Source organism: Limanda limanda, chromosome 20 (assembly GCF_963576545.1).
Source record: "Limanda limanda chromosome 20, fLimLim1.1, whole genome shotgun sequence".
NCBI lineage: Eukaryota > Metazoa > Chordata > Actinopteri > Pleuronectiformes > Pleuronectidae > Limanda > Limanda limanda.
Genome location: NC_083655.1, coordinates 11009257 through 11028093, shown reverse-complemented (window position 1 = coordinate 11028093; position 18837 = coordinate 11009257). Strand labels below are relative to the sequence as shown.

The 18837-nt window shown below is 40.9% G+C and overlaps 2 protein-coding genes across 3 annotated transcripts in view; one reads left to right on the top strand and one right to left on the bottom strand.

The window, feature by feature from the left end:
* Window positions 1-376: 376 nt before the first annotated feature.
* LOC133027105 (suppressor of cytokine signaling 6) lies at window positions 377-7421 on the bottom strand. Of its 2 annotated transcripts, XM_061094131.1 has the most exons (3): window positions 7259-7421; window positions 6602-6671; window positions 377-5399 (listed from the first exon to the last, which is right to left on the bottom strand). In XM_061094131.1, the coding sequence occupies exon 3, from the start codon at window positions 5271-5273 to the stop codon at window positions 3663-3665; it is 1611 nt and encodes a 536-aa protein (XP_060950114.1). In that variant the 5' UTR covers window positions 5274-5399; window positions 6602-6671; window positions 7259-7421; the 3' UTR covers window positions 377-3662. The 2 variants fall into 2 exon arrangements, with proteins under 2 accessions (XP_060950114.1, XP_060950115.1); XM_061094132.1 differs by lacking the exon at window positions 6602-6671.
* A 6678-nt stretch (window positions 7422-14099) lies between these two features.
* rttn (rotatin) overlaps window positions 14100-18837 on the top strand; it is a 32107-nt gene continuing 27369 nt past the window's right edge. The window contains exons 1-6 of the mRNA XM_061093842.1: window positions 14100-14133; window positions 14407-14594; window positions 15395-15584; window positions 15761-15856; window positions 15985-16075; window positions 16159-16273. Coding sequence (XP_060949825.1) covers window positions 14103-14133; window positions 14407-14594; window positions 15395-15584; window positions 15761-15856; window positions 15985-16075; window positions 16159-16273 — 711 coding nt within the window. The 5' untranslated portion in view covers window positions 14100-14102. The remainder of the gene's footprint in view (window positions 14134-14406; window positions 14595-15394; window positions 15585-15760; window positions 15857-15984; window positions 16076-16158; window positions 16274-18837) is intronic.

Here is an 18837-nt window from a genome sequence, read left to right as displayed (position 1 = left end):
TCTGTGTTTCTCCAGAGTCGCCTTAAAGTGAAGTTAAAGCAAGGTTGGTAGCACTGCTGCTAATCTGTCCCCAGAGTCTCTGCCTCGCTCAGTTATGTTTAAAGACCTCCCCCAGACTGTCTCCGCAAATTAGGCAACCAGAGCTCTGGAATCAGCTGCCAATTTGTACTCACTGTGGAGTAGAATCTTCTTAAGACCCCCCCTTCATCTGATCTATTAACACAGATGCAAGCATGATCAGGCTATCGTTAAGTGCATTAACCAGGCAATGGTGTGAATCAACCTCTGTGTGCAGCGATGTGAGAGTGTAAAGAGTTTGAAACAAACAAGACAAGTAGAATATAGTTTTTTTTATTTATAATTTATAATTGGCAGATACAAAAAACTCTTGAACTGTATCCAAAATGTGCAATAAATCACTGTTGATTTTTTTCCAAAAGAAAAATACAAAAAGACCATCTACTTTGGAAAGTGGACAGTTGACAACCAATGTAAACTGGAGTGAACTGGTGATTCTACAGAGGGTTTTTCTAATCGCTACTAATGCTCTTTTAACTGACTACAGTTGTTAACAAATTGCAAATCTGCTTTGCTCTCCCAAGATGATAACCAGAGTCATTACGTGTACATACATCTACACCGGTGACATTCTGTTTCCCAACTGCTAAATACAAGAAAGGCAATCATATCCATCAGCAGCACAAATGTGTCTAACACATTTAAATGAAAGAAAAAGTTGTCAAATTGTACCAAGCTGTTCATGTGAGAAAAAGGTTAAAAATACAAACAAAACAAAACAAAACAAAACAAAACAAAACAAAACAGAAAAAAGAAAATGGGGCATTTCCAAACAACGTTGTAAACAATTACCTTCATGCACAACCAAAATCGTGGAGCTTGTTAAGTGCTAGACAGCTGTTATCAACAAGCATCGACCTCTGGAATCAAACATCGAAGGCAATAATGCTTAATAATAAACTAGTATTAAAAAGAAAATCACAGCAGCAACGCCATAAGAAACTGGTTCCTGCTCGTCAAACTCCGGTGACCAATTGCAAATTAAAACGGAAATACAATTAAAACAACATTGTATTAAAAAGAGACTAAAACGATTTTACTTTCACATTTCAAATCAAACACATACACACGCATCCAAAAGAAGTTGTCAAATGAAGTTTACATCCACATTCTTGCCGTGATCCCATTCGCTGACAGCCCATGAGAATTAGCAGAGGCTTAGATATGATGCTGGTGCCTTTACCCTTTATATCCCACAGATATGACAGAAACAAAACAATCTTGACTTCATCTAAACATTTATATGAACACATGAGGACAAATGTGTGACTTTGTTTCTTCTCTTTCTTTTTTCTCAAGATGCCATCTGAAGGACAACTCTTGGCAGGAGAGGATCCAAGTGTGTCGTGGGGGATTTTCAAGTGCAAAAAATGTGTCAATGTAGGTTTTTTTTCAGGATTCTCATGCTTTCTGAAACTGGTTTGCAGGCAGATCAAATGGATACCTCAAACAAAGCGTACATTCCCTTTGTACAGCCCCCATCCCCCAGATGGCAAATGTCAAAAAGAATAACTCACTGAAAAGAAAACTGCATTTCTTGTACACAGAATGTCCAGCCAATGTTTGTGACACAGAAAAAAAAAAAAACATCCTTTAACACAGCCAAACACACATCCTAGATCCTTCATTCCTATACAACTCAAAGCGTTAAAATGCTAAGTCTTTAAACATGCAACACCCTTCAAAGTTCCTATCTTAATTTCTGCTGTGCTAGAATCATGGTGACTTCCTCGGACTAACTAAAACTAGAACTAAGCGCTAACAACCTACCTATGTTGCCCGAGAGACCATTTTCCAAATACTTGTAAGGACACTGATGTCAAAAAAGATGCTCATTCATATTGTGAAAAAACAATTCCCTGTCAAAGTATCCATATAAAGCACTTGCGTAGCATTCTGTGTGCTCTTCCCTTTACTCTGGCACAGTAACAGCCTAGAAGCGAGACAATCTGTGGGGTAATGCAGCTCGGTGACGACAGTGGACGACGTGAACAAGCAATGGCAAAAACTGCTTTTTATCCCAATGGCCTTGCAACCCATATGACACTAATGACGCCATGCAGCTGTGATGGAACTACCGCTACTCCCAGTCTGCGAGGAGGACCGAACCCTTACTTTCCCGAATAAACGTTTTGCACCGTTTTTTGACATTTCTGTGATCTGGGTTCAGCTCATGGCTGCCATTAAGAGACCAAGACACAGTCGTCCCGACAAGCAGATTCAGCTCCACTGACTGCAAATCTGTTTTCAGTTGTGGCGTAATCGAGGGCAATTTTTTTCACATATAAACCGTCTTAGGTTAATGCAATTGTGCATTGAACAGCCTGTTACGAGGTGTAGCACTAAAACAACACGGCCGATATGTTCCGCCCTCTTACTGTGACATCTCTGCTCGTTGAGAGGAACTCGACTGTGCCCTTGATTGAGTCTTAAAGCCTTGACTACATGCAGATATGAGCATTACACACAGTGACAAAGTTGCTGAGCCTGAGCTGCTGTGCGGTTTTTGTAACATTCCTAATGCAGAAAGATTGAACTTTTTAACATTAACATACTTTGAAAACGTCTATACATCAAATCGATGCCGTTTCTACAAACAGCACAACATGAAAATCCAGCATCATTAGTACCTTTAGGCTTGCACATTATATAATGGCTACATGCAGCCATACAATTCAACGCTACTCTGACAAACTAACATAACTTGGACGTGTTTTGCATCAAAATGTTAATGTTGTGACTGACAAGGATTTTACACTTTCCAAATTGATGTATTTATAATATGTCTGGTGTAACTTGCCATGACAGAGACTTTTAATACTTCAAGAAGAAAATGCATCCACTGAAAAAGTGGTTAGCTTAAATTCATTTAAATCTGACAATGTGATGATTGAAATTTTTAGCAAAATAAAGATTTTGGTTAAAGTTGGCCATTTTCATTTCTTGCAATTTGAACTTTTAACTGCATATTTTTGAATGCAGGGTGGTGGTCAGGTCATGCTGACAAACATGGTAATGTTGTATAAGCTAATAAACAATAAGATGCAAAAGACGAACAAACTCAGTCAGTCATCAGAGAGCCTAACATTTGATTAAAACTTTTCACTGTAGCAACACTATTCCATCCTTGAAACCATCTCTGAAATGTATCATGTAGTGGACGAAATTCAATGATTTTTTCAAATCGATGGTGGAATCTTATTTCTCCTCACTGGCCAAACATATATGCAGATGGCAAACTTCTGAAAATCCACTCTGCCCCCCCCAGCTTGATGTTACACTTAACAGTACATCCCAATGCATGCCTAATGTCTACATTTAATGTATGCAGCTATGGTGACTTGGCTGTAAACCTCTAGGATATTTTTGCGATAGATTATGTGCTGGCCTATGTTTCTAAGTAGCCTCCTACGACTAGAGAAGAAACCCCAGAACAGTGGAATGGAGGACTAAACAGTCACCTGGACACAAATCAAGAGCCACCGGAACCAATCTTCTCCAAACTGTGGTTGTGTGTAAACCTTGTTTAAATCTCTTAACTGAACCCAAAAGTGCAAATTGCTACCACTGTCCTGTGTGTGTCCTCAGTAGTGCTTCTCCTGCAGATAATCTTTCATCTTGTTAGGTAAGGGCAGTTTCTGGATTAGGTCTATTCTTGTGTATTGTCTAATGACAAAGCGACAAAGGTACTGCAGGGAGCGCACTTGCATAAACCGAGACACTGGGTTGGTTAGTCTGACTGGGTAGGTTGCAGACCCTGGTAATCGAGATCTGGAATAGCAAAAGGCTCCATTCTCTGAGTCTCTGATAGAGTATTCGATTAAGTCGACAATGGACGTGTGTCCCTCAACGTCGGGCTGCTCGTAGAAGCTGAAGCGCCCGTTGGAGTGTTCGATGCGGGTGTGGAGGGTTTTGCCCTGTGACCTGAAACTTAGGCTGAGCAGGTACCTGTCATCTGAGCTGTCTCGGACCAGGAATGAGCCGTCAGCCAAGTTGACTAGCTTTTCCTCTGCCTCCCAGCGTGTGATGGGGCCCCAGTACCAGCCCTGCCTTGCCAGCTTCTTTAGCTCCTCCGTCAGGCTGGTAACGACCATTGGCCCGCTCCTCTGGACTGACTCGTATACCCGACTGACCCCAGGAGCTGAATTTGGGTCAAAGTTGAGGTGATGTCTTACTCGCTCAGCGACCTGGCTGTCTGACGAACTGAACCCAGAAAAAGTCCTCGGGAAGTGTCCATTACTTATCATGGGTGGCAGGAGTGGAGAGAGGGGAGGCGGGACCTCTACTCTGGAACTTTGGAGCATTACACCAGCGGAACCGATGAGAAGACTATTAACTGAGGTTTCCATGAAGAGATCCGGAGGCATTTCACACACCAGTTCATGTTCCTCTTGTCCCTGGTCTGTGTGGAGGGACCCATTGTCTGCTTCAGCCACCACCTCCATAGGAGAGGAGCTGTCCAGGCAGAAAGAGTGGGACCCTTCCGGGTACATTCCCTCATCTAAAGGCATTGTGTACTGGATGTAGTCCTGGGGAGTCAACCCCAGACCCACAGGCACATCATTTTCATCAATATTTAGATGCAGCTCACCGTTTTGAGGCTGCTGGAGATGTTTTAAGGATTCTGCTTGATCCTGAAAGAGCCCTTCCATCTGGAAATCATGAAATTCTTTCCGGACACCATTTAAGCTGGGACTGGGGCTGGGTGAGTGAACCATGGCTTTAACTTTTACCTCCATCTTAATACAGGAATCATCAGAGTTGACTGATCGCAGAGGCCACGGTGAGGGGCTATAATGGTGACTTCGTAAGGATGCAGATCTCAGGGGTCTCTGGGCTTTCCCCTCGGTGAAGCTGATCGGCACAGAGGAGGATGAGAAGTTGTCATCATCATCCACTGAGCCTATAGCAGAGGAGCCACCTTTCACTTTCGCCTTCTGCTTGGCAGACAGCCTCCTCTTCAGTGATCCCATCAGGCTCTCACTCTTTGAGCGGCCCTTATTCTGACCCCCCTTGTCCTCTTCTAAACCAAGGTCACAGCCAGCGGGGTCTTTGGTGTAGCAGCCCCCAAAAAGTGACTCTTCCTTCGAAAACTCTGGAGTCACCGAGGGCTGCTGGAGCATTACAAAGTCACCCTCCTCTTTGCCCTTAATGCTGAGGGACTTGCGGATGGTCTTAAGGCTTATCTTCTTCATTCTGACAGGCCCTCCAACGTGGCGGCATGGGATGGCTCTGCTGGTATCCCGATGAAAGTACTATCCACAGTGTCCTCCCATCAGGCCACACAAAACAAGTCATGCATACAATGGAACCATGGAACCCTGCAGAATAAAGAACAACAACGCACAGGATTAGATTTTAAGTTCAGTCATTAACACTCACTTCAGGGAAAAAGCTGGATTGTACAGATTGTAACACAGACTCATGACCATTAACACTATGCAAAACAGAGGACGTGGAAAAGATTCAACACAGCATGTTAAAACACAATTAAATCAGTCTCCGGGTATTTCAACAGCAACTAGTTTTGCTGTATTATCTCAGTCAGGGTGGCAAATGCTGATTAATTTCATTTTTCAATAATAAGGAAAATTGTTTCATAATTAGACAATTATTCAGTTGGTCTGTAAAATGTGCGACAAGCAGAAAATGAATATAAACTTATTATTGCTAGAATAATTCCCCTAAAGCCCAGCATATTGTTATAAAATGTTGTCTCTCAATAAACCTATATTTTAAAAAATCAAGTCTTCACACCTGAGAAGACTAGATATGAACATTTTAGCCTGAAAAATCACTAACACAATGAATAGTTTATTTAAATAGCTGGATATTCTTTCTGGTGATCAACCTATCATTTCAGCTTTTATCTCTATGCAGTGCAACTGATTAAAATTAAAAGATTTTCAATGAATACATTCAAGTTTTAATCTGACCATCTTTCCATCAATGTAATCCAGGTGATCCGGGCCCCTAGGTGGACCTAATAAAGAGCCCAACTTACATAAACAGGAGTAAAGTCTTTGTTTATTATCTGGTTGCACATCCTTAGTAACCATGGACTTGTTGTGTCTTAGACATCAACATCTGCTTGGCTATTCCCTGGTGATGCTCCGTGCTTCTGTCACTACTCAGCCCTTAGAGCTCCTTGATCATTACAGATGGGTGTTCAGGATCACTTCCATGCCTCATTGTTTACAACTCCTCTCGAATATAAAAGGCTACAGCTCCTACACAGCTCTGTCAATGGGAATACAACCACTTATAAGGAGCCGATCGGCGGAAAGCAAGCACTTGTGCATCACTGCGATTATTCCAGTAAATAAGCGATTTCCTAGGCTGCTGTCCAACGACTCGCTGACCACACTGAATTGAACTCATGGTTTGATTTAAATAAATGGCAGTCACTTCATTTACATCTGTCAAATAGACTCAGCTCGGGGCAACCAAGACTCAAACAGTCTGTGGAGACACTGGAATGAAGCTGCTTGATAATCAAGACAGCTGCAATGTGATTACTCACCATTATGTGCAGGAAAATGGTGACTCAGTTGAATGGGTCAAGTTCCACTTCCACCACCTCTCATCTGATGCTGTGGAGGAAACAGACAGCTCGTTTGAAAACGTCCACGCGTCTGATTTACGTGGGATTTAATACACAAAACGCGTTGTAAGCATCTGTATCACCACTTCAAAACAACCACCGACGTTAGCCTGGGTTGTCCTGACCTGACGAGGCCCACTGACACAACAGCATGCCTCTTGCCTGGCTGCTGTCTGCTAGCGTGCTCCTTTAGAAACACAATACAACTACAAGCCCCGATCACTTCTTCATTTAATAAAAACCAGCTGTTACAACAAGAAGCCCCCAAACACGCGTGTCTGCTTTAGCTAGCCCATTTAACAGAGGTGGGCTGGCTTGTATGCTAACACGAAGCGGCTAACAGCCATTTAGATTGTTAGCATATCCCCTTACATGGTGCATTTAAAAACCTACAGACAGTGCATATTGTGTAGTCGTTGTATGGTGGAGTTTAGGGAAATAAACCCGGGGTGTTGGCATCTGTCCTGAGCAGCACGTTCACTAAAAGCGTCGCTGCTTCACGATTGTTGGCTAATGTTAGCTTACCACCTCAGGCTAGCTTTGTTAGCGGTGTGCTACCGAAAACATTGGCGTTACCTTTGCTCTACTCAGCTCCTGCGCTCGAAGGGAAGCATCCAGCTGCTCGTCTGTCCGGATCCAGAGGTTTTCCTGACCGCGTCGAGCACAAGGACACGATGAGGTGTCATCTCGGAGCCTGGGCTCGGCTAACACCTGGTAGCTCGGTGGCCTCTTCCTTTCTTCCTTTGTTGCCTGTTGAATTGTGGGAGCAGAGTCAGAGGCAGCGAATCAGCCTCAGAGTAGCAGCAGCAACTTGCACATCCACACACAGGAGAAAGCATGGATATCATAACAATACAAATCATAATGATGATAATTATAAGAAGAAGAATAATAAGAATGACAACAATAACAAAAAGAATTTGAGCATGTTAAAGCCCTCAAAAAGCCAATTATTTTGCCTGAATAATAATAATAACCAGGGATTTGTTGTTGTTGTCGATTAGTGCAGTAGTGAGGCCTCACCTGGACTGTGCATGTAGGAAGTCAGCCTGAGAAGCTAAACTTGAACGAGGACATCCAACAATTAAATTAAATTAAAAAAAATTTTTTTAATTTATTTGGGAAAAAGTAAATTTTCACCATGGTCACCACTTTCAAATTTTCTGCAAATTTTGGTAAGAATTTGAGCATGTCAAAGCCCTCAAAAAGCCAATTCATTTGCCTGAAAAAATGTAAATTATAAAAAAATTAATTAAGAAATGTAAATTAAATTAAATTTATCCTACACAGGATGTGCGCAGACGGCTTCTGCACAGGAAGCGCATAAGCAATATATCGATATATTAATTAGGTTTCGGTTGTATTGCTATTGATGCAAATTATATTGTGATAATTAATAATATTGTTGGCCGCAGTTAGAAAAACACATTTCTCCTCTCAAGCTCAGCAAAAAGGACAGCGCCACTAACAGCAGTAACAACTCCATAAATAGCCACAATTCATATACTGTGTACATACTGTATATATATGCTGAGCTATATAACTGCTCCAACGGGTTTGCTCACTCAGTTACTCAAGTAGAAGGATGTGGTTATGCTGGGCAGCTCTCAGTCCCACCCATTGAGCAATGTGTTGCAAAAACCAAACATGCTCTGTGAAAACTAATGAAATAAACAAGACGGATGACAATGGCCAACACAAACAATGTATTGATCTTTCTAATCTACTGCCGGCTGCATACAAATACATGTCTCTGTATACATACAGTAATGTCCTAAATACAGCTATATACGTGCTTTATTTTGTTTTGATAAACAAAAATGTAAAGATGTATCTGTGGCAACCTATATAACCATATAACATGCTCTACATTAACTACACGTATGGAGCGTGCTACATTACACATGACTCCACAGCTTTGAAGAATATCCCATCAACATTCAAAGAAGTGTTGTGTTAGAAGTGGGAATGAGTATGTCGCAGCACAATACTGGGAAAGAAAATTGACTGAATATTATCAACTGCACAACTGAGAATAGGACAAAGTCTATTCAGCTCACTCACAACAGCAGATAAGCCTAATGACTGAGTATTATTAAACATAGTGCTGCAATCCCTCAGAGAGCATTTACAAGTGCACAATCCAAATAATCAGGCCTTTTCATAAGGAGGCTGTGTGGGAAGATTTAGTGTGACACAGTTGGCATGTCTGTCTTAATTGTCCTAAACCACTAATATGCCAACCAGTCTTTGACCTAATCTGTTGTGACTCAATCTTTTCTCATAGTGCAACTTAACCAAATAGCTTGAAACTTATAATATGGATCAAATATTGTTTGTTTCATTCAACCTAATGTAGAGTGGTTGATTTAGATGACACGCTTTGTATGCAGCATGTAAAGCAGAAATTAAAACAAATCAATTTTTTTTCTACCCCTGCAGGTTTATAGGTAATAAAAAAAATGTAAAAACAGGTCGTTTATTTTATTCTTGTTTTCTTGTTGTAGTAAGTCATATAACCACACCTAACCTTTGAAATATCACGTACTACACTTTATTTTCCCTTTAATGCTGGTTCCTTAGCATTTATGCATGAATAAGCTCTTTCTCATTTGTATTCCCCAAACATCAAGTTAGCTCTCCAAGTATTTTCAAGTATTTGATGCAGCAACTAAAACTTGAACTCTGAAATGATACATTGCTCGGCTAATTAGTGTCAGTATTGTTTTAAAGAAGAATGTGTTTACCACTGCCGGGCTAATTTGGCCTGTACACCGAACATTACATTGTTTTTTCCACACTGTCAAGTATATGGCAGTCCTTTCCCAACCTGCTTAGGGCAGCTGCGTGCAGACAGGCTCTATGCAAAGACTCTAATTACCAGGCCCTATTAGGGTTGATCAGGCTGCTTTCACTTGATGTGTTGGCACAGGAGGGAAGGGCTGCATGGTGGAGGGGGAAAAAAGAAGCAGGAGGGGGCTGGGTGGCAGCACTTAGATACAGCGGCGAGGACATCGGAGAGTAGTGGATGTAGTTTCTCTGCCATCTAAATTAGACCCCGACAAACAAACTTTGGTCTGACATTTGTTGCTGCAGAGTAAGAACAAGTAAACATTCAGCTGAGGTCACAACCCAGTCTCTTTTATTATGACAGGATAAACAGATCAAATAGTTTTTAATAGGAGGACATAAATGAAATCTTCCTCTTATAAGTCTGACAGGTATTGAGGATCCGCGTGACCACAGAGCACAACCTCTAAACGGCTGTGGAGCATCTCTGTCTTTAAAAAAGTCATCACTGTGATAACATTTGAGTTTATGTAAACACACAACTCAAAATACTGAATCTCAAGTAAAGGGGGAGTTTGCAGACACCCAGTGGACCCCCCTGTTTAATGAGATACCTCTACATCAGGGGAGGCTCACCGCGTTTCATCTTAATTTCAAATGAATGCTGCATCAGCCATAAATTATTTGCACAATATGTCCGCGCTTGCCTCAGCTCGACTCAGTCTTCTGACTCCAATCTGTTGCAGACGTTTGTATGGGGGGGAGGGTGCCCACCCTCATATCCTCAACACTTTCAGCAGAGCGGAAGACGGGTACAGCAGGCGTGTCAAACAGTGACGGGGCCACTGGGACCACTTGGGCTCTTGTTTCGGCAGTGACTGTGGAATAACAATTAAGGGTTCGCCTTAAAAATGCGGTTTGAGCGTTTGCGGCAGGGATGGCGTCCGCACCTGTGCCTCCTTCTTTTCCTCCTCTCAGTTTCAGCAGATTTTCTCTTTCTGCAATTTGTTTGAAAATGAAGTGACCAATGGCTAAATCAGCCCTTGGTGTCATTTCCCCCCTCCTGCTTAGCTAAGAGGTCTTTAAAGATGCATTCGCTACACCAGCTGTGTATACATACAATGTAATGACTCAGCGATACAGACTTGAACTCAGTCCAAATTGTTGTCTGGTTCAAATAATGAATAACTTGTGCTGGCTCCAGTTCGTGGAGTTTGTCATAACGTCACCCTTGATTTCACGTTATTAATTCTGCTCGTACCTCCTTGCAGTTTGTTGCCATATGAGGTCTTGAATTATGGACAAGAACACTAGCAACAAGATTAATGCACTGATTTGACCTTGCTTTATGCATCAATAGTCATAAGGGCAACAACCTGTGTTTTTGCAGCAGCTCTTGTTAAACATTTGGTGAGACATGGATTATTTCTATTTACATTCACTTTTAAAATCCCATGAAAGAGCTTGAAAATATTAGAGGAAGCGGTTAGAAAAGGGGAAGGGGAAGTTCCAGCAACTCAGTACATGTTTTGAAATAAACCCTATGTGTTACAAAGAAAAGGTCAATATTCTTTGAAATGTGAAATATAAGGTTTGATGGCCCTCCCCACCTAAGTGATTTTGCAACAGTCTTTGTGATTTTGCTCCATGTTTTCAACTCATGTGTCAAAACCTCTGGCTCCCGTCAAATTTCTCCAAAATTGAAATGTACATAAGTAGTTTAGTGCTCCATGACCTCGGTCCACCTTTTGTGACAAAGACTCAAAATGTAACTGTGAGTTCAGAGAAGCTTCAAGGGTGAATCTGGATTTACATTGTTTAAATTGGAATGATTTCCACTCAGGGATCAGAATTACATTCATGAACAGCCTCAGGTGATTTCTGACGTATGAGTAATTCAGACTGTTAAAAAACTAATTGACTCATGTGATTTACATTGTTTAAGATCCTGAAGCAGTATTTATTAACAGATGAAAGTACAAAACCCCTCTGAGCTCAATGTGCATTTATATAAAGTAGCTCAGAGTTACAATGTAGTGAATGGAGGGAGTGGTAAATTGTATATATTTATAAAGCACTTTTCTATTCTTGATGACCACTGAAAGTGTCATTCAACCATTCCCACACATTCAAATAGTCTATTTCACATCACTCAAACACTTATGCCAATTTGGAATTCAGTGTCACTGAATAAGGGAAACTAGATCGAACCAGCGACCATCTAAAAAGTGGGTGACCCGCTCTACCTCCTCAGCCTTAGCGACAAACACATCTGACAGTTATGGGAAAAGCATTTGCCTGATTTAGGAATGTACAGGGTTAAATGACATAAACCTTACCCTTCATTTTCATTTATTCAAAGTGACATTTAGCTTCTTGTCTGCATCTGATTATGACAAATGAATCCCCGCAGTGGCTGTCCAATAAATAATTTTAAGACTCAACAGGTATGGAGAACTCCTAGTCTGAATTAGTGTTTGTGTTTTTGCTTCAGGTAGAAAATGCCTCCTCAGTTGTCTGGATGTCTGAGCTCTCACTCTGTGCTCTTGTACATCTGTAGAATGTCAAAAAACATTCATAGGAACTCAGTCTATATACTCTATGAGAGACCGGGGGAAGAGGGAAACATTTTTTTAACCTCCACAGGTCAATGGAGCCTCTGGCAGGTCCATCAATATGACTTGTGTTGTGCAGAAAACCTTTGTTCCAACCCACAAAACCTTATTTAAAATTCTGGTCGAGATGCAAAGGTTTTCAAACACTGCACATCACACAAAGCTGAAGGTGTGTGTGTGTGTAACGATTTTCAATTTAGTGTAATGGTAAAGCTGGAGAAAAACATGGGGATATGTGGCTTGCTTTGCATTAAATGAGATATATGAAGCTCTACAACAAAGTGATGTATAAGTAATGTCCTCATAGACTGTGAGAAAAAAGCTGTATCTACATTTGAAGTCACTTAAAGAGAAACTGATGGAATATGTTGGTACAAAATGTCCCTAAACCAGTCAGGCATGAATTATTGTTTCCCTTTTACCCCTTAAAGAATCGAGGCGATAAAGAACATACCGTCCATGGCAAAATTAATTATGGGCTGAAATCCCCCCAGAATTCTCAAAAGCTGTGTGATCATATAATTGTCGGACCAAATTATCATTTGCTAAGTTAGTTAATTATCACCCTGTCGGCTGATCATATCCACATCACATCTCGAGTGTGAGATCACGTGGAGTTGATTCATTTACACACAGAGTATGGAAATAATTTATGCCTGCACTTGTTAAGGGGCGACGCAGATCAAATCCGATTTTTTGGAGAATATCAATGTTTGATAAGATTACTTTAATGACAGGATAATGTGGCTGCAGTCAAAACTTCACTCAACGTGTCAGCATCGCAAAAGGTGTCATTGATTTTTGAAACACGCTTTGAAACACGGATGATCCCGGCCAGAGAAATCGCTCTAGCGTGTTTACACAGTGTTTCAGAAGATCAGATGAAAGTTGTGTTCTGCTCTCATGTGGCACACTTTTATAAGTCGTGCTGAAAGGATAGGATATCGTGAGATAGGATTTCTGAGGGTGTAATTTGATCAATTGTGATTTAGGGTTAGGGCTATCGATCACTTTTATTATATAAAGTTTCTAAATGTACATAGATCAAAAATATATTCTATGTTCAACTATTTAAAAGATTTTATTGAAAAAGTGAGGCAATATAAAAACCACCATAGCTACAAGACAATGACCAAAAAAAAGCCAAAAGTCACAATAAGAAACAAACGAATTTGAAAATAAAATGTTAACATAAATAATAAAAATAAAGTAAATACATTTAGGAATTGAGGATCTTATGTCGTCATATGCCTTCTGGGTGGTTTAGGTTACTGCCACTTAGCTTTGTGTTTCGGAAATGTAGAGTATTTCTGTCTGTTTGTTTTGACATATATGCAGCTGGCACAAATGGCTTGTTGTCTTCAATGACATATTTAATTTTATGTTGTTTTGAAAATGCTCATTACCGTGTATCTATGCAAAGTTCTAGATTGTTTATGAATAAAAACAGTGCAGCTATCTGAAAAGTTCTGAACTGTTTATAGATATAATACTTTCAGAAATACATGATAACTTTTGCCATGTTTAAAAATATAATTAGTAAAAATATTTGAGAGAAGTTCTGCACTGTTTATATATAAAGATCAATGCATTTATCAATAATCATGTCTGCGCTGTGTGGAATCAAATCAGTGAAGGTATAAATTAAAAAGTTCAGCTCTGTTTAGAAATCCAATAACAACATATGCATATAAAAAGTTCTGCACTGTTTATAAATATAATATAATTGCAGAAATACATGAAAACTTTTCCACAAATATAATCAGTGCAGATATTTATTAAAGGTTCTGCACTGTTTATAAACAAAACAATTGAATCCAATTGAAGAGTTGCTGTGTCTGCAGCACAGACGCTGCTCTTGAACGCAGCCCGTTCACGAACAGGAAGTGCTCTGACGTTGGCGCGGTCGTTGAAAACCAACCCGGGCACAGACGCTGTTGACATGACACCTGAGAATCCTCGATAGTAGCTCAGGCTTTGTTTTAACCACAAGGGAAACTAAACACACACTGGACATGGAGCTCTCCCCCCTCATAAAGAAAATAGGTAGGCTAACTTTGCTGCTAAGTTCATTAACTGTGCACCGAGTTGCTAACTTCACCAGAACTTATCAACAAAAGGTGTTGGGCGTTAGCTCACAGCAGCACGTCCCCTCATATTGTTTTAATGTGAGCTGTGAGCTAGCTGTCTTTGTTTTGTGTGTAGAGCCAAGTGACGCTAACGTTAGCTAACTTCCTTTTGCACTTTCACCTAAATGCTAACTTGCTAATTAACAACCTGTGTCCCAGCATCCTAACGGTGTGTTTCTACAACCCGCAGCCCACTCGCTGGTGGAGATCCGGGTCCGGGCTCTGAAGAGCATCTTGTCCAAGCTGGACCACTCACTCATCTCCGTCTGCGACATCGTCCAGGAGAAGATGCTGTTCGTGTATCTGCTGGAGTGGTTCAATTTCCCCGAGGTGCCGATGCAAGAGCAGGTCCTGGAGCTGCTCACCACCCTGGCAAAGGTGGGCAACTATGTAGAGCTTGGTGATATGGCCCAAAATATATGAATATTAGTTTATATAATATCCATAACTATAATAATTAATGTGGCACTATAATTTCTTATTTATCTTATCTTAATGGGAGATAATTATGACAGAACAGTGGCCAGCATATTCAACAGCTGATGCTATAAATATGTAGTCCAAGGAAATATAATAATAATAGGCTTGCAATGTATCACAAATAAACACCTGCACAATCTAAGGAAAACAACACATTAAAAACCGAGTTATAAGAGATATAAAAATGCCTGTCAATACAATGTACTGTATGTAACACAAGATTAATTAAAAATAAAATTTACAGTACATGAATACATGAACACAAGAGTGATTAAAAGTAAAGCATAAGGTTCAAATCTGATTAGTGAAGAATATATATGATTTATCTATGGCAGGCTGATCTAAGCAGATGTGTTTGGAGTTGTGATTTGAACAGTCCAGTAGAGTCCAGTGCATGTGAGGGGGCAGAGTGCTCCAGTTCTAGGCTCTGGTGACCCAAAGTGCTGAGTTTACATTCGAAACAGAGAGAAGAGGAAGAACGGAGTGCACAGGAAGGGGTGTAGGGATGGACAAGGTCCAACAGGTATGGGTGGTCTGTGTCAGACAAATGATCAGGGCCATGAACGCATCAAGGTCTGCCCAATGTCATTTAGGTGCAAGTACACGTCCTAATGGCTGCGATAGTGCTTCACTTTACATTACTGTGAACAATATATTTTCCATTTCATGACTATTTACTTTTTCATTTGGCTCCCAAGCATCCGAGTGCAGCCCAGATGCTGAGAGACGTCGGGGCGGTGGACTTCCTCACTCAGCTGTCTCCTAACGTGGAGCCCAGACTGCGAGCTGTCATCAGTGGAGCCCTGGACCAGCTGTTCCACCTGCCTGAGCTTCTCCCCAGCAAAACAATGGTCTACTCGCATGGACCACGTGATGCAGCTCTGGCAGGTGTTACAAGTTGAGCCAAATAATTGTTTGTGGTTCGAGTCTGACTTCTGCATATTACTAAATGTTCATAATCCTATGTTGGAGAAAGGTGGGATGTAGATGGTACCTTTACTTATTCATCGAATGCTAGCAAGTTCTGAAAGTCTTTTTAATCAAATCGGATGTGTCCTCTCTAGCTCTGACTGTTGTTCCACCTGAAGATTTTCCTAAAATGGGCTATTTCCACAAGAGTATGCCAGCTCGTACAGAAGTTCCACCTCACAAGATCCCAGGTGCCAGTATTTTTGAAAACATCTCAAGACTTTGAATGTGCTTGGTTTAATCTTCAAGTTTACTTCTAATTTTTCCCCAAAGGCACAGTATAATATTTCCCCCTTAAAATCTTCTTTTTGGTTTACAGTGCACGAGTCTGTGAGATGTCTGAAGTTTTCTGTGTTTCCGTGGCTGACTTTGACAAACACAGACAGACACATACTTACATCCAATGAGAGGTGAGAGACAGTACATGTCAATATCAAAAAAAATTATAATAAATGCCTTATTATGATTATCTGATTTAATTATATTTAAACAGTTCCCTAAGGAGCAACAACCCAAACATGGTGCGAACCACATGCGATCTTCTGTGCGATGTCATTATGCAGGACTTTCCTCCAGAGATCTTCCTGCAGAGGCCAAGTATTGTAAAGGTACCGTCACACTGCCATGTCCTCGGTGAAAAGAACGTGGCCTAAAGCTGTAGCAGACAGAGTTCCAGGTTTTTAGGTATATTCAGAGCGGTCGTTTAGTGATCAGAAGGTTCCTTAAATCCCCGGCACCTCCAGAGTGTGTCCAAATGTCCCAGAGCAAGACACTAAACTCTTTACTGCTCCTGATACTGTGTCATGAATGCATGAATGTGTATGAATTAATGGGTGAAGAAGACCCACATTGTAAAGGGCTTTGAGTTGTCAGCAGGCAAAAAAAGCAAAATTGAAATGAAGTTGGACCATTAATTGTGCTATAATGGTTGCAGTTCCCTTCATGAGCTTTCACAGGTTTGATGTCACGCTATAACAGGTCATGTCAAAATGACAGCCATTTTTATCATGTTCAGGAACACTGCACTTACTAGAGACACCTCTACACCTGCATATTCATGTAATTATCAAATAGCAGCAGTGAACAAGATCAAGCAGGCACAGGTCAGGAGCTTCAGTTAATGTTGGGTGATGGGCAGAGCGTGATGAATGGTACCTGACAGGCTGGTTTGAGTTTTTCTAAAACTGTTGATCCCTCCTAAATTTCCCACATAACAGCCTCAGGAGTTTATTCATAATAGGGCGATAATCAAAAACGGCCAGTTCTGAAGGCGGAGACACCTTGTTGATGAGGGAGATCAGTGAAGAATGGCCACGCTGGTTGGTGCTGACAGAAAGGCTGTGGTAACTCAGATAACCTCTCTTTAATACTGGTCAGCAGAAAAGCAACTCAGAAGGAACACGTCAAAACTTGAGGCTGACGTTCTTCTGCAGCTGATCACGTCAGGTTCCACTACTGTCAGCCATTAACAGAAATCTGAGGTGGCAGTGGACGAAACTGGACAGATGAGGACTGGAAACTTGTTTGATAAGTCTGGATTTCTGTTGAGGCTGCAGATGGTGAAGAGTGAGCCGCAGGAATCCACGGAACCAACCTGCCTTTTGTCCAGGCTGCTGGTGGTGTAATGGTCTAGGGATTTTTTCCCTGACACTCTTTGGGCTCCTTCGTACCAATCAATCACTTGTTGAATGCAAGAGCATGTCTAGGTATTGTTGCTGATCATGTGGATCCCTTTATTGCCATGATTTGCCGTCTTATAATGAATGCATTAATGGTGTGAAGCCTAGGTAATGCAATCATGTCAACATGGACCAGAGTCTCAAAGGATTTCTTCTAATATCTTGTGGAATCCATGACACAAAGAAATAATACTGTTTTTAAAGCAAGGAAGGTGATGCTGATTATAACTATCAGTGCCGGTCGTAGATTTGTACGTTGAAATTCTGACAGTGTTCAAAACAAATCCCTTTTACTTGATGGAACATTTGAACTGTCTTCTTTACTTAAATACAGCTAAATACAGCTTGTTGTGGACCCCAAAACTACACACTTGTTCAACGTGGGTTTCCACAGAGACTAAATAAAAGACGTCATTGAATATTTCCAGGGTTTGTCTGTTGTTCCCCTGATTTTCAACAGTTTCAACTGTTATTCCCAATCCTTCACATCAATTAGATGTAGTGTATTGTTTTGAGAGGCTAGCGTGACCACCTCATAATGGATTTATGGGATGGTCACTCTGGCCATTCTCAACATAATAACCTGTCAAATAGCGCCCTTGAACAAAACACCAATTTATAATTCAGTGTCCCTGATCCTGCAGGAGGTTGCGGAGGCCTCTGGAGGTTTAGTTTGCTTGAGCAGGCACAAGATTGCTGTGAGGATAAGAGTTTGGTCCTGATGTGCCTCATGCATGGTGTGAAAGTCCTTGGTGGAAGGTTTTGCTTCTATTCTTTTTAGAAATCAGAGATTCTATGGAAATGGAGGCATTCTAACTGTTATTTTTCACTTTGGAGGAATTTTAAAAGCTCTGTCTTGTAGATTAGAAGGTCAGTGTGCTTGTGTGCAGTTAGTGTACTGAACTCATCTAATACACAGGCTCTCTCCCCATCTTTAGAAAAAGTGGTTTCACATATATTTACAATTTTTGCGTCAGCAACATCTGAGTCTTCACTTCATTGCATTGACAGAGAGTCATAGGCGATATCATGTTGCCCCGTTGAACCGCTGTAAACATTATTATTGTGTTAATTGAGCATTGCATTATACTACATTGGTCTCAGACCAGTATTAGCATACTGTCACCCAGCAGTCAAAAACAAATCATTAGGGGAAAGTACTTTTCCTCTCATGGCCTTACTTGCCCCTACTTTGAGTTACTAGAGCCATTAAGCTAAATTAAAAGACTTGTATTTAGAGACGTGACATCATTAGCAACAGAGGGCAGGAAATCTGAACTTGGAACAAATTGCTGTTTCAATAATTCAATTCCTCCTGCCCTTTTTATTGAGTGAACTTTATTACGACTTTTCCATCACTGTCCGAGTTAAGTTCCAGTTTATACCCAGTTGTTTAACATTGATTGTCTCAGCTTAGGCTCTGATTTTCTTTTTCTTAATGAGAAAGAATATTTACCCAATTCCAACAATATCCTCAGTGGATATAACTGCTT

Bases quoted from the DNA above. Each gene is read 5' to 3' on its own strand.
- LOC133027105 (XM_061094131.1), bottom strand. From the start codon at position 5,273: ATGAAGAAGATAAGCCTTAAGACCATCCGCAAGTCCCTCAGCATTAAG.